We start from the raw sequence: 27,932 nt of genomic DNA on the forward strand, positions 1-27,932 counted from the left end.
TTCTGTGTACAGTTTCTTTCTTATCAGAGCATGTAAATCATGACGCAGATACATTCAGACAGATCCTCTTTGTTCTAATCGATGATCTGAGGTTTTGCTCCAGAACTGATGCATGATTTTCCACATGCGCTTCACACTTTGAGGGAATTTTCGAGGTTTGTTTATATGAAAATGTAAATTGTCACTTTATCTGCCCTCAGGATCTAAACTTAAACAAATGAAACAAAATATGCAACAACAAAAAAAAGAGACGTATCTTCAAAACATCATTTATTAAAAGGTTGGAATTATGAGATTAAGTGAACTTATGAATCCATTTTTTGCCAGACTCATCTAAAACGTACTCTTATACACTCTTCAGTGTTTGGACTCTCAGTAGTGATTATTAAACCACACTGAACTGAGCTAAACTGAACTGAACTTAAACACTACAAACTGAACTACACTGTTCCTATTTACTGTGACCTTTTATGTGAAGCTGCTTTGACACAATCTACATTGTAAAAGCGCTATACAAATAAAGGTGAATTGAATTTCATTATATCCCTTTTAATGTCAGAATTATAACTTACAAAATAAACTACTTCAGTGACTTCAATGTTATCTCATAATCGCTGACATTTTCAGCAATGTTTGAATTATTTTCTCATAATTACAACATCCGACTTATTATTTTAGCATTTCACAATAATGAGCTGTCAAAGCTTTTTTAATTCTTATTTAAATTAGACTTATTCTCAATTACTATTATTAATTTGTCAAAGACAAGCATCTCGTAATTGCAAACTTTATTTTACTATTATAAATTCATAAAGTACGAATTACATTTCTTAATTTCCAACTTTATCTTACAATAAAAACTTTATACCTAAATTAAAATCATATTTTTCACCATTTTACTTTATATCTCAAAATTGCAGATTGATCTTAAATACGAGCATCTCACAATTACCAAATTCATCTCATAAGCACCAGCTTATCTCATAATTACAGCCCATCTCATAAATTCTGACTCTTAATTCGTGTCTTTATAATTACAGTAGTAAAATACGTTTTTTTAATGTCATAATTTAAAACTTGATGCGACACGGTGGCTCAGTGGTTAGCACTGTGGCCTCACAGCAAGAAGGTCGCTAGTTCGAGTCCCGGCTAGGTCAGTTGGCATTTCTGTGTGGAGTTTGCATCTGGTTTCCCCCACAGTCCAAACACATGCGCTATAGGTGAGTTGATTAAACTAAACTGGCCGTAGTGTGTGTGTGTGTGAATGTGAGAGTATATGGGTGTTTCCCAGTACTGGGTTGCAGCTGAAAGGGCGTATGCTGAATAAGTTGGCGGTTCATTCCGCTGTGGCGACCCCTGAAGAACTAAAATGAAGGAAAATGAATGAATGAATTTACAACTTGCCTAAATTTGGATCATTTTTGTCATTTGACTCTGATGGACACATGATTTTCACTGACAAGAGGTTTGGACCAAGGGAGAGTAAATGATATTGCAGCTGACTGTAAAATAAAGAAGATTTAGAAGTTTCTTACTTAAAATTTTAACCTCAAATGCCAAAAAGAAAAATAGCAGTTTGCAAAAATTAATTAACAAAGGCCAATCTACAACAATGTGTATATCTTTATATAGAAACACAGGAGAGCAACCCAGAGTCGCGTGATAGAAAAGAGCCGTATATATTGAACCCGCCAGCGCTCCAGAGACTCAAACTAATGAGGAACAGTTGCCGTTGAGGTAATGAGCTGTTTCTAAGCGGTGTGGGGTGTGCAGACAGTCACATGGTGGAATAATCATGAGAAAGTGAAAAGAAACCTCTCCTAATACACACATAACCTTTGTTACAGATGCAGACCAAATGTTGCAATGTGTTCTTAAAGTGACGCTCCAAATATACAGTTGAGGGAAAAATGATCAGCTCTCATGTGAAATTTTGTATTCTTTGTCCAAATATTTCCCAAGTCATGTTTAACAGAGCAAGGAAATCATCTGAGTATTTCCTTTAACATTGTTTCTTCTGAATTTTCTTTTCTTTTTAGCTTGGCTGGAATAAAAGCCACTGTAATCCAATGACTTGCCTAGTTAACCTACATTAACCTTGTTAAGCCTTTTAAAGGGGACCTATTATGCACATTATTACAAGATGTAAAATAAATCTCTGATGTCCTTAGAGTGTGTCTGTGAAGTTTCAGCTCAAAATACCACACAGATAATGCTTTATAACTCTCTGAAACTGCCCCTTTTAGGCTTTTATCCTAATTGTGTCGTTTTGGTGACTGTCGCTTTAAATTCAAATGAGATTGTGCTCTTTTTCAAAAGAGGGCGGAGCTACAAATGCCTGTGTCTCAACATAGTGGCAGATTCAAAACTCTAATGGCAGATGGCTGCTTCTCACTCAGGGCTGTTTATGCTAATGAGGGAGAGATGGTCACTAAGGGGCGGGGCTTTGCCCTTCTGATGACACGTAGAAAGGGAGAATGTCAATCAAAGTGTTTCTGCAGACTGTTTTCTATCAAGTCTGATTATATAGGCTGGATATTTCACACACTGTTGCCACACAACTGTGTTTAAACCCCCATAAAAGTGATTTTTGCATAATATTTCAGCTTGGCTGGAATAAAAGCCACTGTTATCCAATGACTTGCCTAGTTAACCTACATTAACCTTGTTAAGCCTTTAAAGGGGGCCAATTATACGCATTTTTACATGATGTAAAATAAATCTCTGATGTCCCTAGAGTGTGTATGTGAAATTTCAACTCAAAATGCTAAACAAATAATGCTTTATAACTCTCTGAAACTCACCCTTTTAGGCTTTGATCCTAATTGTGCAATTTTGATGACTGTCGCTTTAAATCCAAATGAGATTGTGCTCATTTCAAAAGAGGGCGGAGCAACAGATGCCTGTGTGTCAGCATAGTGGCAGACTCAAAACTACTGGCGGACAGCTGTTTCTCACTCAGGGTTGTTTATGCTAATGAGGGAAAGATGGTCACTAATGGGCGGGGCTTTCCCACTATGATGACACGTACAAAGGGAGACTGTTTTTATCAAGTGTGCTTATAAAAAAATATCCTTAATTAATTTTTACAATTACACGCTGGTTAGTTACACACACTGCTGCCACACAACTGTGTTTAAACCCCTTATAAAAGTGATTTTTGCACAATATGCCCCCTTTAAATGTCACTTCTAGCTGAATACCAGGAAAAAATATCTAGTAAAACATCACGTACTGTCATCACGGCAAAAACAAAAGAAATTAGTTATTAGAAATTAGCGATTAAAACTATTATATTCAGAAATACGTTGAAATAAATCTGTTAAATAGCACTTGGGAAATATTTTTAACAGGAGGGTTAATCATTTTGACTTCAACTGTATCTATAATGCCACTTTTATAATAAAAAAAACATAAGAAGCTACTTAAAAGAAGTCAAAAATATATAAAGAATACAGAATATAATCTCCCAGAATATGATCAATATTCTCTTGATTGCAGCCTGAGCACTTACAGCATAACAGCACTATAAAAACAGAGGAAGTCAGACGGCCTTTAAAGTGACAGCGTCTCTGATTCTTCCTTTATACGGTTTCTTTATACCTGTAATCTACAGGCCCACAGCCGCTAATGGAAATGCGCAGGATCACTGGCAGATTAACGTGTCTTTTGTGCACTCCCATTTTCACAGTGAGCCTTTTCAGAAAACGTTTCGGAAACGTAGATCAGCTACACATCGATTGAGTATTACCAGCGTGATTTCCAATGATTCGAAGATTGCATAGTACTGGTTTGTGCTCGTAGACATCAGTCTTAACATACAAAAACAAACAAACAGAGCATGTGATCTGTATAACATGCCTCGTAAGCGAAATACAAACAGCATTGAAGAACCATCTACTCTTCGGTTCAAGGCACGGCTATTCTAAGATACTCAGAAGTGTGCAAAATGAAGCTCAAGTTGGAGATTTCTCGCGTTTTGGACTTTGCAGGATATGCATAGTCGAGGGACTTATAGTCAGTGTGTGCTTTAAGACCACAATTCACGTTGGCACAGATGTGATCCGTGGTTTATTGGTTTCTCCAGATGTTCGAGGACTTGCTGTATGCAGCTTCCCTACAACACCTGGGTATTAAGACTTGTATGGCTTAATAATAACATAAATTATGTGACTTTACTGAAATATCTAGTAGAGAAGCAATGAATGATTTACGTTACTTAAAAAGAATAAAAAGTGCATTAATTTTGGACTATAGGGGGCGCCATTATTTGAAATCTTCATTATCTAAATACTCATTTCTTAATATTATTATCTAAATATTCATTATTTAAAACTGTTATTATTATACAGATTGTTAAAGAAATATTGAGATGAGTAATCATGTTGACAAATTAAATAAATAAATAAAAAAGATTAAGATGAAATCAAAATAATGAAAAGCGAGTCGAATAATCAGTCTGATTATCACTAGATTTCAGATCATCATCAATGGGGCGCCATTATTTTAGGTGCGCAGTTTGAGATGGGAAATGTCGAGTTGAGCTCTCATTTTGACAAAAATGTGAAAAATAATAATAATAATTATCCAATTTTGAATTTAGAAATCGAAATAATGAAAGCGAGTCGATGACGTTTATTCTAGACTTTCGTTATTTTCCTTTTTAGCTCAAACTAGCTAAGAGGAGAGTCAGCATTTTGACAAAAGTTTGGAAAAAATAAAATGTATCTAATTTTGAAATAATGAAAAGTGAGTCGAAACTTGTGAAAATGACGATATTTCATTTAGACTTTCGTTATTTAGCTTTTTAACTCATATTTGCCATTATTTATTGCGATTATCATCAGATTTCAGATCCTCATCACAGAGGCGCCATTATTTTAGGTGCGCAGTTTGAGAGGGGAAATATCAAGTTGAGCTATCATTTTGACAAAAATGTGAAAAATAATAATAATAATTATCCAATTTTGGATTTAGAAATCGAAATAATGAAAGCGAGTCGAAACTTGAAACGTGAAAATGATGACGTTTATTCCAGACTTACATTATTTTCCTTTTTAGCTCGTTCTCGTTATTATATAATCTGATCATATTCAGATTTCAGATCATCATCAATGTGCACCGTTATATTAGATGTACAGTCTGATTTGGGAAACATTGAGACGAGTCATCATTTTGACAATAATCTGAAAAATAATTTAAAAAACAACAATTATCCAATTTTGAATTATAAAATCAAAATAATGAAAAGTTTGATAATGAAATTTGTGGAAATGATGACGTTTATTCTAGACTTTTGTTATTTTCCTTTTTAGCTCAAACTAGCTAAGAGGAGAGTCAGCATTTTGACAAAAGTTTGGAAAAAATAAAATGAATCCAATTATGAAATAATGAAAAGAGAGTCGAAACTTGTGAAAATGACGATGTTTCATTTCAGACTTTCGTTATTTCGCTTTTTAACTCATTATTTATTGCGATTATCATCAGATTTCAGATCCTCATCACAGAGGCGCCGTTATTTTAGCTGCACAGATTGAGATGGGATATTAAGACGAGCCATCATTTAGACAAAAAATTGGGAACATTTTTTAGATCCAATTTTAGCTCATATTTGGCATTATTTGTTCCGATTATCATCAGATTTCAGATCATCATCAATGGGGTGCCATTATTTTAGGTGCACAGTTTGAGATGGGATATTAAGACGAGCCATCATTTTGACAAAAAATTGGGAACATTTTTTTAGATCCAATTTTAGCTCATACTTGCCATTATTTGTTCCGATTATCATCAGATTTCAATCATCATTAAATCATCATATTTTAGGTGCGCAATATGCGATGCACTCGCTGAGCTACTGGTGCTGCTTGTTGCAATTTTCACTACAACTCTGAAAAGTCAAATACTGATACAATACCACATTAAGACATTTTTGACTAATATACCGATAATAAATGAATTTACTTCACTTCTGTTGATCTTTATAGTATAGTTGACAACTATCTGTATAGTATAGTTGATGTATCCAAACATCAAGAGAAATCTACGTTTAGAAAAGAAACACTAGACAATAAACATTATAACCGACGCTAATCTACATCTGATTTTATTATCGATAATAACTGGAGAAAACCGTCCACTTACTGACCAATCACCAGCAAGTTTGTATTTCAGTGATTGACAATTGGTAATTTGTTCACATACATTCGTTTCTCAAAGCGAATTTCTCTCAATATTCGAGAGACTCTTTATGGAGAAATTTGGTATTTGGTTTAAGTGTGCGCTTGCGTCGATCTACTACACCTGTGCGCTTTTTTAGTAGTTGTGCTTTACTAATTACTAAATCCATCAGTCATACTTTACACTTCTTCTTCTGGTGTTGTTTTTCTGAAAATTATCACATCGTATCAGTATTTTGTATTCCCAGTTGTGTTGCTTTTATCCTAGCAACATGAAGTAGTGCAACTGTGACATAATCAAAAATAATGGCGCCCCCTATTGTCCCAAATATGTATAAACCGATGTGGATTTTAAGAAAATAATGTTTTTTTGAAAACACTTCTTTATTCTGTTGAACACTAAAGAAGATATTTTAAAAACTGAAAACCTGTAACCATTGACTTTCATAGCAGGAAAAAACAAACACTATGGAAGTCAATAAATGGTTACCAATGTGCAACATTTTTCTAAATATCTTCTTTAGTGTACTTCATTAGTATTTTGTATTTCCAGTTGTGTTGCTTTTATGCTAGCAACAGGTAGTGGTGTAACAGTGATGTCATCCAAAACAGTGGCGCCCCCTATTGTCCAAAATATGTTTAAACCGATGTGGATTAACATAATTCTTTAATGTTTATTTACACAAGTCTTTGTCCTGTTGAACACTAAAGAAGATAATTAGAAAAAAGCTAAAAACCTGTCACCATTGACTTCAATAGCAAGAAAAAACAAATACTATAGAAGTCAATTGTTACCGGTTTCTAACATTTTTCAAAATATCTTCTTTAGTGTACCATATAAGAAGAAAGGTTTATGCTGAGTAAATGATGACAGAATTATCATTTTTAGGTGAACTATCCCTTTAAATTAAGCCATATAAGACTCAATACACAGAATTCCCTTTAAAACAGCAGAATTGAGTTGCTTGATTCGTTTTCTTCGCGTGTGTGTGTGTTTGTATACGTGTCTGTGTGTGTGTGTGTGTATTTGATTCTGCTGTGTTTTGGTCCTTTATTTTTCCTTGTCTCAGTGGTTTGGTGTGGGTTGGTTCACGATGACCTGAATGACAAAATCCTTCTGGATCTTGGTGTCCTGCAGGCGGGTTTTGTCCGTGAGAAGCTTTCCGGAGAAGAACCAGCGCTGGTGGCCGATATCAATGTCCTCCTGAGCTTGTAGTTGTTTTTTCAGCAGGCCGATGGTGTCGCTCATGCTGGCGTTCAGACGCAGGTCTTTGCCGGTGGACAGTCGAACCTTCAGCTGAAACTCTTTCTTCTGGGTGGTCTGCGGTTCGGGATTGTCTGACAGGTCTTCTTCGCTTCTTTCAGAGATCAGGTTGACTGGTGGAGCCAGGCAGTAAACTGGTAGCTGGTAGCGGTTGCCAAGTTCGTCATAACACTCTGTTAGGGATCCTAAAGTGATTAAAAACACAAATGGACACAGGAGTGGGTAGAGTATCCAAAATCTATACTCAAGTAAAAATAGCAACTTTAAAAGTTACTTGAGTAAGAGTTAAAATGATTCAAGTACCTAGTTCAATTAACTAATCTTGCAATGTCAGCTCTAGATACAGTGTGCATCGCATTATGAAACTATTCTTAGAGTAACAACATATAAAGGATGAGCAAATGAGGACAGAATTTTCTGTTTTAATTAAGTTTAAATCGCCCAACACGGAAAAAGATTCAGAAGAAAGCTGAAAATCTGTAACCACTGACATCCATAGTAGGAAAAACACATACTATGGAAATCAATGGGTACAGGTTTCCAACATTTTTCAAAATATCTTCTTCTGTGTTCAACAGAAGAAAGAAACTCAAAGGTTTGAATCAAGCAAATGATGGCAGAATTTTCAGCTTTGGGTGAACTATACTTTCGATAAGCTTTTATAGAGTCATATTTTCCATTACATCAATAACTGCACCATGCACATCAATAACTGTCTGGTTTAGCTTAGCTACTAAATACGACCTCCAAAGACTATGTTGAATAGTTCGGACTGCTGAGCAAATCACTGGTACAACCCTTCCTACTCCCCAAGAACTGTACTTATTCAGAGCGAGCAGAAGGGCTGCCAAAATCACTCTGGACTCCTCACACCCAGCACACTGCCTCTTTGAACTTTTACCTTCTGGTCGACGCTACAGAGCACTGCGCACCAGAACAGCCCGACACAGAAACAGTTTCTTCCTTCAGGCAATCCATCTCATGAACACTTGATGATAATAATTGTGGAACCAACATCACTACTTGCCATACACTTTTATACACATATACACTTATTTAACAACACACTTTACATGGCAGTTTGCACATAACAGCTGCACATATAACGTTGTATATAGTAATAAACATGTACATACACTTGTCAATCTGTTTATTTGCATTCACTACTTACTTGTATTTTTTTTAATATATTTATTATCTGTTTTTTGTCCTGTCTCTGTTATCCTGTTGCACTGTAGAAGCTCTGTCACCAAAACAAATTCCTCGTATGTGTGAACATACCTGGCAATAAAGCTCTTTCTGATTCTGATTACTGAATCAAAAAATCAAAATACAATAAGCAGAATTTCATACTTCGCAAGCATTTTTCATACTTTTGTTTCATAGAAAAGTGCAGCTCAAACATTCTTCCAAACTTCTAGAAAATCAACCGACTAAACTGAAAAGGCTAAGCAGGGACTCTCAGCATGTGGTAATGTGATGCTGGTTCCGTCCACTACTTCAAGTAACTAATCTTGCAATGTCAGCTTTGGGTGAACTATACGTTTAATAAGGTTTTAGAGTCATATTTCCCATTAAGGAATTTAATAATAAATAATAACATTTTATACTAAAATTCGACTAATTTGCATTTTCAACTAAAACTAAACATTTATTAAAGTGTCACTTTTCCTGGAAAACATGGTCATTTCAATTTCCCCAAAATACACTAAGTAGAATTTCATACAAACATTTTTTATACTTTAGCTTCATGGAAGAGTGCAGCTCAAACATTCTTCCAAACTTCTAGAAAACCAATAAGGCTAATCAGCGACTCTCACCAGGTGATAATGTGATGGCTGGGTCCACTGGTTCAAGTAAGTAATCTTGCAATGTCAGCTCGATGTACAGTGTGTATCGCATTATGAAACTATTCTTAGAGTGAAAACACAGACACAGATTTGCACGTCTTCAGCTATCATTCACACTGGTATTATGCACACTAAATGAAAGTGAGAGACGCGTCTCTTTAGCAACCTTTTGCCACACAACCTGTCCAACGTGGTGGCTCATGATATTTGCAAACAAATCACATGAATTAATTATATTTATAACCATTTGAGAGTAACGGAGGAACGACATTAAATGTAGCGAAGCAAGAAAGTCTTTCCTTGAGTGAGAGTAACAGTACACATCTTTAAATGTACTCAAAAAATACAAGTTCCCCAACCATTTTGGTCAAGTAAATGTAGTGAAGTAAATGTAATTCGAAGTAAATGTAATACTAAAAGCTCAAAACCTTTCCAATCTTTTGCTTCATAGAAAAGTGCAGCTCAAACATTCTTTAAAAGTTCTATAAAAGCCAAACTGACTAGGCAAAGCAGTGATTCTCACCATGTGGTAATGTGATGTTGGCTCCGTCCACTATAGCCTGAGCCAGTTCATGATCACTGCACTCCAGAGCCACAGCGGCCGCTTTCAGGGCGTCCCAGATCTCCTTGCGGCCCTCAAACGCCGGCGCCGTATCCCAGAATTCATCCCTCTTACTGCGGAGCTGCCCCTCCGTCATAGGATAATCACTCTTCCACTTGGGCTTGTCTTTCTTCAGCGGCTCATTACGACCTGCAGATGCACATGAGATGTAAATTACCAATAATATGCTGTGCGTGAAAAACATTACCTTTCCATTTTAATTTGAAGCAAATCCTTTTAAAGTTCACCAAAAAAAAGATACAAAAATAAATAAATCCCAAACGTGAATTAGGTGCATTAGGCGTCACACACCGGATGCGCTGCTCAGCACCAGCCGCTCGGCACATTAGGCATCACACACCTGATGCGCCGCTCAGCACCACGACACGGCGCGCACATGACAGTTGGAAGTATCGCACACCAGACGCGCACATTCGCATGCTATTTGAAACAAAACCAATCAGATGGCGCTCTGTGGCGCGGCAGAAATATGAATAGTGTCCCGAGTCGTGGCTGGGCGCTGTGGACAGCCACCGACTTGCGGCGCCGGTGTGTGTAGAAACCTATGTTTAGTTAATTTAGTTAGTCAGAATAATGTGCATTTCCACCAAGTTGCTAGAGTGGCTGACTGTAGTATTGGTAACCTAGCAACCAACAGGCAAGGCAAGCATAATAGAAACAGCTGATTGGTCACGTGATTGTAATGTTCATTATGTCAAGGTTTTTCCCACTTCATTTATTTTAGTGGTGGTGTTTGGGAGAATCAAATTCAACTTGGTTAGTTTAGTTAATTGTTTAGTTTGTTTGTTAGTTAAGTTAGCTTACTTGGTTAGTTTATTTTGGTTAGTTAGTTAAAATTAGGTACGTTTCCACCAGGTTGTTAGAGTGGCTGACTGTAGTATTGGTCACCTAGCAACCAACAGTAAACAAGGCAAGCATAAAAGAAACAGTTGATTGGTCATGTGAGTGTAATGTTCGTTATGTCAAGGTTTTTCATTTCATTTATTTTGAGGGGTGGTGTTTGGGAGAATCATTTTCAACTTAGTTGGTTACCCTGCTGAAAATACCAGCACATGCTAGTAAGATATGTTTTGATGCTGGTATGCTGGTCTTGCTGGTCCCGATGCTAGTCTTGCTGGTTTCAATGCTGGTCTGAACTGCTGGTCCTGACCAGCATTGAGACAAGCAAGACCAGCGCTGAAACCAGCAAGACTAGCATCGGGACCAGCAAGACCAGCATTGAAACCAGCATCAAAACATACCTTACCAGCATGTGCTGATTTTTAAGCAGGTTAGTTTAGTTAGTTGCTTAGTTTGTTAGTGAAGTTAGCTTAGTTAGTTAGAATTAGGTTTTTTCCATCAAGTTGGAACTGACTTACAGAGTGGCTGACTGTAGTATTGGTAACCTAGCAACCAACAGTAAACAAGGCAAGCATAATAGAAACATCTGATTGGTCAATGATCATTGTGTTAAGGTTTATTATTTCATTTATTTTAGAGGGGTGGGGTTTGGGAGAATCATATTCAAATTAGTTGGTTAGATTAGTTAGTTACAATTAGATGCGTTTCCATCAGATTAGCAAGAGTGGCGGACTGTAGTAATGGTAACTTAGCAACCAACAGTAAACAAGGCAAGCGTAATAGAGACAGCTGATTGGTCACATGATTGAAATGTTCGTTATGTCAGGGTTTGTACAGCAAATGTGTTTCCATCTCCCATTTTTTGCCAAAAATTTTAAACCACCTCAAGAGTGCTTTTATTTATTATTATTATTTTTTTAAACAGACACTTTTTATTTTAAAAATTGTGGTTTCTGTGACTCATTTCTTATGCGATGCTTCAAAATGCACATTAACACAGTGATGGAAAATATATTGACTACTGGGCAAGGTACTTTCTATCTTTATCCCCACCTTCCCATTAGTTGCTGTTCAGCTATTGGCTAGAATGGCGAACCCAGAGCTGAAAAAAAATTCTTAATGGCAGAAAAGCTAGTAATAGCTAACAAAAATAACATTTTTATTATTTGCAAGTAGGGCTGCACAATATATGGTTTCAGCATTGATCTCACCATGCGTTTATCCTCAATAGTCACATCACTGGATTATAAATAGACATTTTATGGAAACACTCATGATTTGTGCAGCCATGGTAAAGTTTAATCAGAGTTACTGAAAAGCTTGTGATTTGGTAAAGCATTCAGGCTCAAGAAATTAAAATGTTTAGCATCTTTAAAAAGATTAATTGTAATTATGTATTTATATGATGAATGCTAAACAGTGTTGCTTTAGGTTCCATTATTCAATGTGTGTCCCTGAATATTGCTATACTCCCAGACAATCATAAACCATTGTTTATTTCACTTGCATCTTTACTCTAGTCTACTGTATATTAGTCAATATTCAGGTGCACACATTGAATAATGGAACCTAAAGCAACACTGTATGGCATTCATCATATAAATGCATCATTTAGAGAGGTCAAACCCAGATATATCTCAAACCCTGCTAATGTGCGAGAAACAAACAATATAGCATTTCCTAAATCTACAGCTGCTGTAGAAATACTATGATGATTTGTGAGGATCAAAGAGAAGTGCGCCAGAATCGTACTCTTCTGATGAATTACGCTGAGGTTAGATTGAATCAAATGTACATGCATTTCCACAGAAAAGGCATTTCTGACTTCACTAATGTAGGCCGACAAAGACTTTCCATGCGTATTTTCCATCAGTACTTTTCTCTGACGCCTAAACTGGCCAACAAACATGAGACTTAGCGGAATGTTAAAGTAATAGTGTAATAAACAAGAATTGACATTTAGTGCTTACAAATGATTATAGTGTAATGGAAAATTTGGGGAAGGAAAGTTTTACACAACAAGATCAAGCATTACATTATTAAGCCAAGTAGAAAGAGCAGATTTTGTCACCTATGACTACAGATATGCCGCACTATTAAATATATTTAGTACAGTTCAACAGTTTGTCATCAGAAAAAATATTTTAGAAAGTGTGTATAGCTTTATTTTGCAAAGACACACATTCACATTCAGAATATACACTGAAATGGCATTACATATAGTTAAATATAAAGCTTTTATATAGTTACAATAGGTCAATTTATTAATTTGTAGTGAACTTTACAACATTTAAAGGCACAGTATGCAATATCTGCCACTAGAGGGCATGTATTCACAACAAACAAAGGTGTAGTTAGATGATGCTATGATTGAGTGTGGAATCGTGGGAGTTGTGGTCTTCACCAGCAAAATATATAACAGTGATCTAGTGGTTGTTTCATGACCAAAATCATACATAATATGCATTTAATGGTTTTCCATCAATATTTTCAAAAGCGTCTCACCATCTGGCAGAAGCTGGCGTAGCGGGCGAGAACAAACTATTAACATGACTTTTAGCCCAAAACTCCTAATTTGCTGCTAATTAATAGTTAAGGTAGTAGTTGGGTTTATGTATTGTGTAGGATTTGGGATGTAAAATAAGATCATGCAGAATATGTGCTTTATAAAGTACTAATAAACACCCAATATCAAAAAATTGACAACAAATTAACCACTAGTTGATGAAGAGAATTAATCCATATGCTGAATTCTTTAATATGGATTTTATTTGACAAAGACGAGGGGACATCATACAGGTTTAAACTTTGCTTTGCTTTTTTGGTGGTGAACTACACCCTGCTGAAAAAAACTGCTTAAACCAGCCTAGGCTGGTTAGCTTGTTTTAGCTGGTTGACCAGCCTGGTTTTAGAGGGGTTTTGGCCATTTCCAGGCTGGTTTCCAGCCTGGTCTTAGCTGGTCAGGCTGGAAGATGATCAGCTAAAACCAGCTTGACCAGCCTAATCAGGCTGGGAGCCCAGCCAAAACCAGCTATGTCCAGCTTAAACCAGGCTGGTTAAGCTGGTTTTAGTTGGATTTAGCTGGTCCTTTTCCAGCCTGACCATCTAAGACCAGGCTGGAAATGGCTGGAAACCAGCCTGGAAATGGCCAAAACCCCTCTAAAACCAGGCTGGTCAACCAGCTAAAACCAGCCAACTAGCTTAGGCTGGTTTAAGCTGTTTTTTTCAGCAGGGAGGGCTCGACAGTGCGACCATTTTGCTCGCATTTGCGACTAGAAATAGATGTGTGCGAACTGGACATCACATGTGCGATTTCTTTTAATAAGCTTGATTGATGACTTAATTCACTCAGTCACGGTAAAACAACATCCTCTTCACATTAAGTTATAGTATATTACGTTGGAAATCTACTGTAACTGTAGCACGTGCTGACACGATCAACAACAGCACATCTCTACTGGCTTATTTACTTCACGTTATGCGGTCTTTACATTGTTTTGACTACGTTGCTAAGCAACACAAGGCACCGAATGGCGGCGTGTGGCACATCGTGCGAGCCTCATAGAAAACGTCCACAATTCGGCCATGGATGGCATATCGTGGGACATCCAGAGTGTAAGACCCAATTCAACACCACACTGTGTGCTTCTAACACTGACTTTACCTGGGGCTCGGTTCTGTGTTCGCGAGAAACCGAGAACCCTCTTCATGCAGACCCACAGAGACGCGCTGGATTCAGAACTGCTGTTCTGACTTCTGGTAGTAGTTTTGAGAAGGGCGCGAGGACACGTGGAAAAAAAAAAGCCTTTTACTAAATAGACTGACCCAGCGAATTATTTAGGGTAACAATACATCCTCTTTTTCCTGGACATGAGCCAGATTCAGCTTTCGTTTTCGATATTAAGTTGGATACGTTTTTGCATTACTTTATGCGCAAATATCTCAGAGAGATATTGAGGAGCGCTAATAAGTCTCGACTTCAACTGTATATATTAAATACACCTTTTTAAAATCATTTAACACTACTTAACGACTGATTTATCCAAAACACAAATATGCAATTCAGAGGCCTCAGTCTGGAAATAAAAGCAGAAGTGAACCGTCCTCCCACATGACGGAGCAAAGGTTGTGTGTTTATGACTGTTTGTCTGCAAACACACTCCTCCCCTATGACTGATCGCTTAAGACAAAAAAAAACAACAGGCTTCATCCATCCAGATCGCATCCATCATCAGCCGGAGGGCAAATGGCCAGCTCTGCACATCACCTCCATGAGCCTCCTGGTGTCTTATGGACAAACAGAGAAATTGTTTTAAATCAACAATCATATGTTGAGCCTAAAAACACTGATTATAATATGGCTGATGATTAAGATTTTGTTGTGTTTACGCATCAGGGCTGAAACTATTAGACCACATTATGAACAACCGTCTATTACTGTTAGTCATGTGATGTAATGAGATGATTGTTAATGCACTGCATCTGGAGACTTTAAAAGTGACTAATTTAGCTTTAGTTACAATGTGCGATGGTGTCACAATAAATCACAAGCAAAGTGAAAACAGTAATAGATCAGACTGTCCTATCTGTAGGAGATTACATCCTTAAAGGGCCCTTGAGATGCCAAAATAAACACTTATATGCTCAGTAGTTTTTGCAAATGTTTGATTTTGACCTGCAATGTTCCCTGAGCTTCACCTATATTGTTGGTATAGGATTAGTTTGATCATTGATATGAAAAAAGAAAGCTTTAATATAGACTAATTAACAATAAATAGAGTACAAAACATGCAAAACATTCATTTAATTGTTTAAATATACAGAAAAAAAATCTAATACATCACAACTTCTGCACAGATCTGCATTTATTTTCTAATATCACTTTATTTTAACTATATTTTACTGGTGCAAAATTTAAATAATAATAATAATAATAATAATAATAATAATAATAATAATAATAATATGGGCCCTTGAGTTGCCAAAAAAACACTTATATACAGGATTCTGACTGGCATCTAGGTTTTGCAAATATTACAATGTTCCCTGAGCTCCACTTATAATGCTGGTATAGTATTAGTTTGATCATTGATATAAAAAAGAAAGCTTTAATTTAGACTAATTAACAATAAATAGAGCACATAACATACAAAACAATCATTTAATTGTTTAAAAAGACAGAAAAAAAATCTAATATATCACAACTTCTGCACAGATCTGCATTCATTTTCTAATATTACTTTATTTTAAATACATTTTACTGGTGCAAAATTTAAATAATAATAATGATAATCATAATAATAATGATAATAATAATAATAATAATATGGGCCCTTGAGATGCCAAAAAAAACACTTATATACAGGATTCTGACTGGCATCTAGGTTTTGCAAATATTACAATGTTCCCTGAGCTCCACTTATAATGCTGGTATAGGATTAGTTTGATCATTGATATAAAAAATTAAAGCTTTAATTTAGATATGACTAATTAACAATAAACAAGAGTAAATAACATTTATTTAATGGTTTTAATAAAGAGAAAAAACTAAGACATCACAAGGCTTTCACAACTTCTGCACAGATCTGCAATCTTTTTCTAATATTACTTTATTTTAAATTTACTGGTGCAAAATAAAACAAAAATAATAATAATATGGGCCCTTGAGATGCCAAAAACAACACAAAACACTTGCATACAAGATTCTGACGGGCATCTATGTTTTACAAATATTATGTTCCCTGAGCTTCACTTATAATTAACAATAAATAAGAGTAAATAGCATGCAAAACATTGACGCAGTTGTTTAAATATAGAAAAAAAACTAATATATCACAAGGCTTTCACAACTTCTGCACAGATCTGCATTCATTTTCTAATATTACTTAATTTCAAATAATTTTTTTTGGCGGAAAATAAAAATAAATAAATAAAACGTCCTAATCATGTTATCGTGTTTTTCAGATTACATCCTTAAAGGGCTCTTGAGATGCCCATATGCCCAGTAGTTTTGCTAATGTTAGATTCTGACTGGCATCTAGGTTTTACAAATATTACAACGTACCCTGAGCTCCACTTATAATGCTGGTATAGGATTAGTTTGATCATTGGTATAAACAAAATTAAAGCTTTAATTTCGATACGAGTAATTAACAATAAATAAGAGTAAATAACATGTAAAACATTCATTTAATAAATATAGAGAAAAAAAAAATCTAATTTGTCACAACTTCTGCACAGATCTGCATTCATTTCCTATTATTACTTTATTTTAAATATATTACCACTCGCACAAAATTAAAAAAAATTAAAAATAAAAAGTCCTAAACATGTTATTGTGTTTTAGACAAAAAAAAAAAGAGAGAAAAATAATTTCAATCAAAAATAAAATGTCAATGAAATACAAGTATAAGGCTGCGGGTAGTAAGTACAGCAACAGTAAGTTTACATACAGCATATAATGAAAATGACAGATGTAAGCTATAGTTTAGCAAACCTTAAAATCAGATTACTGAAACGTGTGGCACTGAATATTTATATTCAAACACTTGTGAAACTGATATAAACGTGTGATTGCTGAATAGTGTTTGCCTTTCTATATTTAGAGTTAATGATTGAACAAACGTATTAAAACTGATGACGATGGAGAACGAGAGCTCATGTGTGTTTATGCAGAATTCAATTCACATGTTTGACTTGTTGGCCAAACAAAAGATACATATCAGCCAATGCAGAGAATTAGGAAATGGCATATATTGCATAATTATAGGCCTCTATGAATGTATTTATTTTGAAGAGAGCACTCGAGAATTATTGAATAAGCAAACCCTAGGGGACTTAGTCTTAATCTTTTGCTATGTCTGGCAAGAATTATTTTTAATTCTTTTAAAATCTGCGAATTTATGAGGAATTATTGTTAAAGTAAAGTAGCTTAAACCATAACAAAGGCGCTGGATGTAAGTTTTTGACTCTTCTAAAAAGCATAAAAATAGCATAATATGTTTGCAGATGTTTCAGAAACATGCTAAGTGAACATTCTTGTTTATCTGAAAAACAATGCTGGAGTCAGATATTCTGCTTTGAGAATGCGTTTTCCGTGCCGGAAATTTTTTTTGGTCATTTTAACCCGCCCAATGCCAGTTTAGCCAATTATATTTCAGCACCCCGGGTTGCCTTGGTGGAAAACAGCGCATTTCATTCGTTCATTCAGAAAGGCTCTGAAAGCTTGAGTCCGTGAGCGAAATGCGACCTCCGGTGGACAGTAGCAGACTCTGAAATGAGACCATTTCAGAGTTCCACATGAGGTTATTAATTAGCAAATAATATAAATATTACGAGTGTAAACATTAGATGAGCAGGTTACATTGTAACCCTGTGTCCCAACAACACGCTACGTGATGAGATTTGCAGTGATGAGCAATTTGGCTGTTTGCACCAGACGAAACACGACAGGAATTTAAATACAGCCAATCAGAAGCACAGAATAGTGCACTCACTCATGAAATGGTAAGGTTTATAATCTAATTAATACATATTAAACCTCTTTAACATTATTAAATGTCATGTAAAGCGGCATTCAAACTTACATTGTAAGCATTTAACACTGAATAAAGCACATGAGGTGTACCTGAGGTGATCATGTCATCAGGTTTTCTGTTGTTCAGTTGCAAAAATGTAGAAGCAGTTTCTAAAATATAAATTCCAGGTATGAAAATAGTATTATGAAAATACTCCTATTGCGTGCTGTTGCTTTAATTTAGAACATGATTTAAATCAGCCTTAAATAGTCCAAAGTCAGGCACAATGCTCGTCCTCAATCTGGCAACCTGCGCTTGCATGCGTTTTGATCCAGGAATGCAATACCTAGATTAACCACTGGGTGTCAAACTTACATTCAGCACCTTTAAGGTTTACAATACATTAACTTAAAGACAGAAAATATTACTTCTGCTTGTAAATGCATGTACACCTCGCTAGAGGCCATGGACCTTAGCTTCTTTGCCTCTAGCCTCTTTGTTAGAGCAACCGACTCCCATGCGGAGAGTAACCGGTTCGATCCCAGCTCAGAGCGGGTTGGGTGATGTTGGACTGGCGGGGTTACATTGGTGCCGTGACCCAAAAGGGAGTGAGGTTTAGGGGGATGAGTGTAACAGAGCCAGCTAGAAAAGTGCTATGCATGTAAAACTCACTCCTCTGAACCCGAAAATGTGCTCCAGCAACAGACGCTAGAGGCCATGGTCTTCAGCCTCCTTGTTAGAGCAATCAACTCCCATGCGGAGAGTCGCCGGTTCAATCCCAGCTCGGAGCGGGTTGTGTGGTGTAGGACTGGCGAGGTTACATAAACAAAGTTTAATCAAATATTTGAATTCAGTTTGACTGGTTTAAGTTGAGATGACTAGAAAAGTGCATTTCATTGAACTAAATCATTTCAGGGAGGGAGAATAATTTTTACATGATTTCACCATTCAACCCAATATGTGTTCATGCGATGAAAGTTATCCAATCAAATGCATCTTTGATGACCTATAGTCAAAATTGGACAGCATTTGAAAGGTTTTACCCCTTATTTACACGTGTACTTGGTATGGTTCATATGCGATCAGACAGACAAACATGCATATTAAAGAGGTCACGTGATCTTTTAAAGTGTTGTGATGTCGGATTCTCTTTAAGTGCATCCAAGGTCAGAAAACTGTGATTTCTTTAAATCAGGGATCACCAAACTTGTTCCTGGAGGGCCGGTGTCCTGCAGATTTAGCTCCAACCCTAATCAAACACACCTGAACAAGCTAATCAAGGTCTTACAAGGTATTCTTGAAACAATCAAGCAGGAGTGTTGAGGCAAGTTGGAGCTAAACCCTGCAGGGACACCGGCCCTCCAGGACCGTGATCGGTGACCCCTGCTTTAAATCATTTCTGCGCTTAAAGTCTTTAAGCTCCTCCCTTCAATAAGCCAACTCGGCTTTGATTGGTCAGCAGTCTGTTTTGATTGGTCTTGCCAGTATGAAAGGAAACCATTTCAGAGTGCTCATTTTGTTGGTGGGCGGGGATTATGCAAATATGTTACTTTCATCATGATGTAGATCGGCAGAAAATATAAGAACTCAGAGATGACAACTTTCTTTTGAGAGACAATATCTTGATTTTTAAGCAACAACTTTGCAGAATGTTTATGCTGACACAAATACTTTATTGAAACCCCACCTATGACCTGCTCTTTAATATTGCTTCAAATTAGACCCTTGATACGAGCAAACAATAATGACACTGGCCTTATCAAACCCTTCTAATAATAAAGCTGCTACAAAAAGAGGAAGTTCCTGCTGATGGAGAGATACCACGTCTGATACACTGCCAAAGTGTGGCCAAACACTCAAAAGGTCACCTTCATCCAAACACATTATTTATAGCATGGCCAGCTTATAGGTGTAATGAGAAATCATCAGGACACACTGTGTGATTTAAAGCATGGTTGCACCCACAATGCTTCACTCTACCTGACAGCACAATGGCCATAATAACCTTTAGGACTGCATAAAATTCAACTATCACTTAATTCTTTTAAGCCTGACAACTAAAAACTTAATTTATTTATTGATACACACCCCTGTATACATTTTTGGAGAGCGCCAAATGTGTCCAGGGAGGTACGTTTTTTTTGCAGTTTTTGTTTTCGCGCATCCACTAGAGGCCGCTGTGTATGCTTTATCAGATCTCAAATGTCTCTTGCAAGTGCCATTCGCGCCTGCTGTTCTCACGTAAATCCACCGGCGGCTGGTGTCGACTGACTGACTGACCTCCCACCCACCCTCTTCCATAAACTCAACAGACAGTGTTTTCAAAAGCAATCCAGAAAAAGAAAAAACCCTAGCGACCACCTCATTTTTACCACATTGTCAGACCTTACCACATTCTGATCATGGTACTTTCTTGTTTATTTATTTTTTTGCTTTTTGTTTTACCCGCTTTCTGGAACTGTTTTTTTACCAGACTAGAACCCTGCCGGTCAACTCCTTCCTGCGTCTCAAGTCTGCAGACGTACGCAGCGAGCAACTGGTGACCCAGAAAAGTTGTCCACATGGAGGTAAGCGGTCAGCTAGTATCGTGAAAAGAAATAAATGTCATACTAGGCATGGGCCGGTATTAAATTCTTACGGTAATGATAACCTTGGATAAAAATATCACAGTTTTACGGTATCACAGTATTGAGATTACTGCTATAAAATATATTCTTTTTAAATGTCTGGGTAAAAACTAACTTTTTTCTCCTTTGAAAACAATACATTTTATTTTTGGAAAGATTTATAATGTTTTAGAGCAGAAAACATGTCAGGCTAAATAATTCAAATTAATCATTGACTCTTGCGGTCTTTATTAGTTTAAAAACACAGATTTATTTACAATTTATAAAAGCATCTTTGCTCAGCTTTTTGAGATAAAAATTGTTATATTGTTTTTAGGTCTGTTACTGTTGTCCTAAAAACTGTCAGATACTGTTGTCCTAAAAAACAAACAAAAAAAAAAAAAACGTAAATAATACATTACACATACCTTAGGAAAGGTATAGCAGAAAATTTGGCGGTTTTAAAACCTAGACTTTTCCAAACCGCGGTACACCTTGAAAACGGTTATCGGTTTTCTCGCATCCACTAGAGGCCGCTGTGTATGCTTTATCAGATCTCAAATTTCTCTTGCAAGTGCCATTCGCGCCTGCTGTTCTCACGTAAATCCACCAGAGGCTGGTGTCGACTGATTGACTGACCTCCCACCCACCCTCTTCCATAAACTCAACAGACAGCGTTTTCAAAAGCAATCTAGAAAAAGCCCTCGCGACCACCTCATTTTTACCACATTGTCAGACACATTCTGATCATGTTATTTACTTGTTTATTTAATTTTTTGCTTTTTGTTTTACCCGCTTTCTGGAACCATTTTTTTTTACCAGACTCAAACCCCGCCGGTAAACTCCTTCCTGCGTCTCAAGTGTGCAGACGTACGCAGCGAGCAACTGGGCCAACTGGTGACCCAGAAAAGTTGTCCACACGGAGGTAAGCGGTTAGCTAGTATCGTGAAAAGAAATAAACGTCATACTAGGCATGGGCTGGTATAAGATTCTGACGGTAATGATAACCTTGGATAAAAATATCACAGTTTCACGGTATCACAGTATTGTGATTACTGCTATAAAATATATTCTTTTTAAATGTCTGGGTAAAAACAAACTTTTTTCCCCTTTGAAAACAATACATTTTATTTTAGGAAAGATTTATAAGAGCAGAAAACATGTCAGGCTAAATAAATCAAATTCATCATTTACTCTTGCGGTCTTTATTAGTTTAAAAACACAGATTTATTTACAATTTATAACAGCATTTTTGCTCAGTTTTTTGCTGAAGATACTGTTGTCCTAAAAAACAACAAAAAACGTAAATAATACATTACACATACCTTAGGAATGGTATAGCAGAAAATTTGGGCGGATTTAAAACCTTGACTTTTCCAAACCACGGTATACCTTGAAAACGGTTATCGCCCCATACCTACGTCATACCACCCCGTAGTGTTTGCTTTAAAGACAGAATGCAGCTATACATAGCTCTGGTTACATAATTTGCGTTCTCCAGAAATGTGTACGGGGGTACGTTTTCACAATGAGCCTGTGTTACATATTTTCTACTAAAGTGTAAATAGATATGCATATAAAGCACTTAACACTTCATATAAAGCACTTAACAGTTAAGAGCTAATTTAAAGGGATAGTTGACCCAAAAATTAAAAAGTCATCATTTACCAAACATTTATGGAGTTTCTTTCTACTGTTAAATGCAAAAAAGGATCTATTGATGAAAGCTGGAAACCTGAAACTATTGACTTCCATAGTATTTGTTTTTACAACAATGGTTAACGGTTTTCAGCTTTCCTCGAAACACCTTTTTTTGTGTTATTAGAAAAAAGAAACTTATAAAGGTTTGGAATCACTTGAAAGAGTAAATAATGAGTAAATTTAAATTTTTGGGTGAACTATCCCTTTAAATCAACTTAATATTATGTTTTCACATGGCAATTTTAGCAGTACAATTATTAACATAATTTGCATCCAATTTCTATCGAATTTAAAGAGAACAAAACCTGAACATAGATAATAGAACACGACTGTGTAATTGTTTTTCACCAAGATTTCACTTTTGTAAAGTGTTTGTGTGTCTGCAGTTACTTAAACTTGAATCAAGCACTACAGTTTTAAAACGGACGAATAATTCAATTCTTAAATCAATTAACATCTACTTTGAGATTTTGTTGTGGTCCAAATGGAAACACATACAGGTCAATTACTCGATGTCAATATTTCATCTGAAAAAGTCAAATAAAGAACGGTCACAGCGATATATCGGTCGACAGCTAATAATATACATTTACAGAATTATCAACAATAACAGATAAAGTAGTGTTAGTTTATTGCCTCTGTTTTGCACCTTGATATCCATGACCATTCCAGATAATATATAGTTTTAAACAGCTAAAATGTCAATTATAGTCTTTTATAAAGCTGTGGTCACACTGCACTTTTCTCCCTATAGACTTTCATTCATACGCACGCGAATGCGTCAGACTGAAAAACGCAAGGTCATGCGACAGGTTTCGCAGTTCGCTGCATTGGAAAGTTCAAGCTTGGTGAACTCTGACCTGCGAAATCGCATCACATGATTGCGAGACCAATCGAAGGTCAAAACATGACCTCTCTGGACAGAAATTTAAAACATGGACAAATCGCTCGCTTTTTTAATGTCTAAACATTGTTTAATCCCACCCCTTTTCGCAGCACCGTACGACAAAATTTCGCATCATCAAACTCTAGTGTGACCACAGCTTAATAATGAGGACAGAACATAAGTCCCAACATTCAATTTAAGATGAAAACAGCTGTGAATAATCAACTACATACATCGGTTATTGAAAAGATAATTTTTATCCATTTATAAATGTCATTTTGGTGCTCTTTTGGCCATCAGCCACATTAATATTGAATTTACCCTCATGGTCTAGAATTTTCATTTCATGCATACTATAATTTGCACTATAAAATGCACTACTGCCATTTATTACTAGCAAAATTCGAAACTATTAATCAAACAAAAGAAGGCATGTCATAAATAATGCAAAACAGATAGTTTTGAAGTTTTGATTATGTTAACCCAAGAAAGTCTTTTCAAAGTGACAGCCGGAGAAATGCAGACAAATAGCTTTGTTTACAACCCACTTCTGTGGTCAAATAAAAGAGACCGCTGACAATGTGAAGAACTCGACAAGGGAAATGTTCCCAGAAGCCAAGTGCACATAACAAGACTCAAGATTGATGCCTGTTTTCTTCCAGTTTCATTAGACAGACAGATGCACACATGAAGACAAGAATAGGATGCTTGAAAACAACTAGAAGGAAGGACTCAAAGCGCAGGGTTGGATTTAACTGTAAGTTGGATAAAATATGGACAAACCCTTGCTGTATTCATTCAATTACATTTTAACTGTCGAGGCGGTCTATATTTTGTACAAACTTAAACTAATAAAATAACAACATTCTTTTAAAGTCATCAAATAAATCATCAAAAGGTGACGAGGTAGAATCTTGCACTTGACTTGAGGATCATAAATTGCACAAGAAACAGCATTTTTCCACATTATGATTATTATCAGGTACATTAAGTAACACTGATTACATTGCTTTCCCAAAGATAAACTGACATCAAGTCTTCATGTTAAAATCAGGAGAAAAAGATTTTAAACGTTCATTTCCCACTAACTTTATTATTATTTTTATTATATACACGGACTATGCATTTATATGCACAAACCACACCCCCTAAACAGCTCCCCTCCCCCTCACACTCTTGACTTAGGGCTGATTTATACTTCTGTGTCGAGTGAGCGACATGACCCACGGCGCCTGCCTTGCGCGTAGTCGTGCATTTATAATCAGCGTGCTGTTTGTGGTGCTCTGCAATAACACTTACGAAACGCTAGCTGGCAGTGAGGTTATGTTCCTCTGTGTCGAGTTTCTTGCTGGTGTTTTATTTTTTTCTGAACGCTACCTTAATGTATAAGTAGCTCAAACTCGCTCATTCAGTGGCAGGAACTGGCAGATGTGCAATAACTTCAATCATAAGGTAAACACAAAACAAAAGTTTCCATCTGGAGCTCCTTCACCGGACTCGGGACATGTAAACAAGTGCTCTGTCGGGCTCGGAAAGCTCTAAGCACCGCCCACACTCATCACTGCTACCAAGCAGACCAATCTCAGAGCTTGCGCTATGCATCGTTCCGATGTGTAGTTACATTTTTTGAGAGGTGCACGTCAGAGTCAGCCACAGCGAAGGCTATACGACTCCACGCAGGCTGCGCCGGACCATAAGCATGTGCTTGATGCAGAAGTATAAATTAGCCTTTACTGATTGCACCACCACCCCTCCCCAAATATTCACTCTCCAATGGCACCTTTATGTGTGTTCACGCACAATATGAAGCATCACGTTGAGCAAGTCCATGAATGAAGAAAGTTCAATGTCTAGAATTTTCTTCTTTTCACCATCACCACTCATGAATGTTGTTTTAATTTACGTGCGTGAGGTTACCATAGAAACACAAGTTGTTTACCCTTTATTATTGTCGCGATTTAAGTTTATCCACAGCGCCGACTTATTACTTCCGGCGAGATTCTGAAGTGCGCATCCGATGCACGATAATGCTGCGTGAGAGAATTTATGAAAGTTACGTGATCATGACAAAATGGCGGATGTAGTGAGTCAGAGTTCCATTCATACTACTCGCATTCATACTGTATAGAATGTACTTTTCTAAATGCAGAGTAAATTTAAATTCAAATGCAGTACCTACGGAGTAGTAGGCTACGTCGGACGCAGCCAATGTGTTACCTTTTAAGGAGAGGTAAATTGCTAAATTGTTGCAAACACTTGGTATGGGTCCAGATCGGCGATCACAGGATTTCATCTCCGTTATTCGCAGACGATGTTGTTCTATTGGCTTCATCGAACATGCACCTTCAGCATGCACTGGGGCGGTTTGTTGAGGAGTGTGATGCGGCTGGGATGGGAATCAACGCCTCCAAGGCCATGGTGCTCCACCGGAAAAAGGTGGTTTGCGATCTCCAGGTTGGAGGAAAGTCCTTACCCCGGGTGGAGGAATTCAAGTATCTTGGAGTTTTGTTCACGAGTGAGGGAAGGATGGAAAATGAGATTGACAGGCGGATTGGTGCAGTAATGCAGTTGATCTATCGGTCTGTTGTGGTAAAGGAGCTGAGCCGAAAGGCAAAGCTCTCGATTTACAGGTCAATCTACGTTCCTACTCTGGAGGAGCTTTGGGTCATGACCGAAAGGACAAGATCTCAGATACAAGCCGCCGAAATGAGTTTCCTTCGCAAGGTGGCAGAGCGCATCCTTATAGAGAGGGTGAGGAGCTCTGTCACCCGGAAGGACCTCGGAGTAGAGTCGCTGCTCCTCCACATCAAGAGAAGTCAGCTGAGGTGGCTTGGGCATCTGTTTTGGATGCCTTCTGGACGCCTACCTAGGGAGGTGTTCCAGGCATGTCGCACCAGGAGGAGGCCTCGAGGAAGACCCAGGACATGATGGAGGGACTATGTCTCTTGGCTAGCCTGGGAATGCCTCTGGATCCCCCCGGAGGAGCTGGAGGAATTATATGGGGAGAGGGAAGTCTGGGGTTCTCTCCTAAGACTGCTGCCCCTGCGACCCAGCCCCGGAAAAGCGTACGAAAATGAGATAAGACGAGACAATTGATATGGGCTGGATTAAAACAAACAAAGTAATGTTCAACTTCATTCTGTTACAGTTGTTTGCAACCACTTCACTTAAAAAAATAGAGTAAATCCAAATGAATCATTTGTTTTCAGTGTAGTGCATTGATATTTTTGTATACTGAAAATCAGTTGATGCGATGCATTTTTTAAAATTAAGTTATTTTGCAAAAGAATTTTCACCACAGCTCTAACAACACCCCAAGACTGTAATGCATCGCTCTTCAACAGAACTTTCCCCACCGCTGGCTATTATTTACACACCACCACCACCACCAACAACAAGTGTGGGTGTACAACAGAGAACATGACTGTCAAAGTCCAGCACCTAATATAATCTCTACAGTCAAATGATACGTAAATGTTTATGGCCTTTTCAGTGTCTTGAGGGCAGGAGCTGGAAGGCGGCGAATAAAGTAGCATTCTTCTCATGTGTCTCTCGAGTTACACCCCACACAAGCAGCGACAGATTCTCTTCCCCCACTGGCATTACAGCAGGAACACCAGAGGTTCCCTTTTCCTCCCGACGCATCAGAAAAATCCGCCACTTCTCTACCTCAGAACTGGTTTCATTGTTGCGGAAAACATATTTTATGATGCTTTGGTTCTGAAACTGTATTAACACCGAGTATGCAGATTGAAGTCAGTGTGTCGAGAGAGGAAGAAAAAAAACAAAGATATAATAAAAAACACATGCACCAAAAAATGCAACTCTGTGTGTTGTTCTGGTCCACAGCAAAATCAGATATAAACATGACATAAGCCATGTAGACTAATTCACAGATGATGGATGTATATACATAGTGCAAAGTTAATTTTTATAAGTTATTTTTATTATTAATATTATTTTTTATTTTATTGTTACTACTAATACCACAACTTATGAACTGATTTTATTCATGTGATTCAATTTTGGTGAAAATCAGATAAACGACCTGGGACGAGTTCGATCAAACAGGTTTTGCGAAAAATTCAAAATAGCGCAAAAATTTTCATGACGAAAAATGACGTCATAGGGTGCGTTTGAATCGGCTTGAGCCAAGGATTTTTGATTGTAGCCCATTCGGTTTAAAATTTATATGAATATATTAATTTATATTAATATTAATATATTCGATATTAATTTATAATTTTTTTTTTTAAATAAATTTATAAAATTTATAACGATATTAACGATAAACATATGTAAAACTTTGGACAAGTGTTGGCACTAGAGAGTTTGAGTTAGAGACTTCAGGTTTGCTGTGGTTCAAGTTGACACTGCCCTCTATCATTGTGCCAAATTATACAACTTTCCCACGCATGGTTGTATGGGCTGCCATTCAAATCTGGCGGAAGAAGAAGCGGAAGAAGA

The 27,932-nt window shown here is 36.9% G+C and overlaps 1 protein-coding gene across 1 annotated transcript in view; it reads right to left on the reverse strand.

Moving 5' to 3' along the window:
- Positions 1–1,605: 1,605 nt before the first annotated feature.
- Positions 1,606–27,932, reverse strand: part of ubtd1b (ubiquitin domain containing 1b) — a 34,581-nt gene continuing 8,254 nt past the window's right edge. The window contains exons 3-4 of the mRNA XM_056469047.1: positions 9,817–10,044; positions 1,606–7,628 (exon numbers count right to left, since the gene is read on the reverse strand). Of these exons, the coding sequence (XP_056325022.1) occupies positions 7,246–7,628; positions 9,817–10,044 (611 nt within the window). The 3' untranslated portion in view covers positions 1,606–7,245. The remainder of the gene's footprint in view (positions 7,629–9,816; positions 10,045–27,932) is intronic.

This window comes from Danio aesculapii, chromosome 12, assembly GCF_903798145.1.
Source record: "Danio aesculapii chromosome 12, fDanAes4.1, whole genome shotgun sequence".
Lineage (NCBI taxonomy): Eukaryota > Metazoa > Chordata > Actinopteri > Cypriniformes > Danionidae > Danio > Danio aesculapii.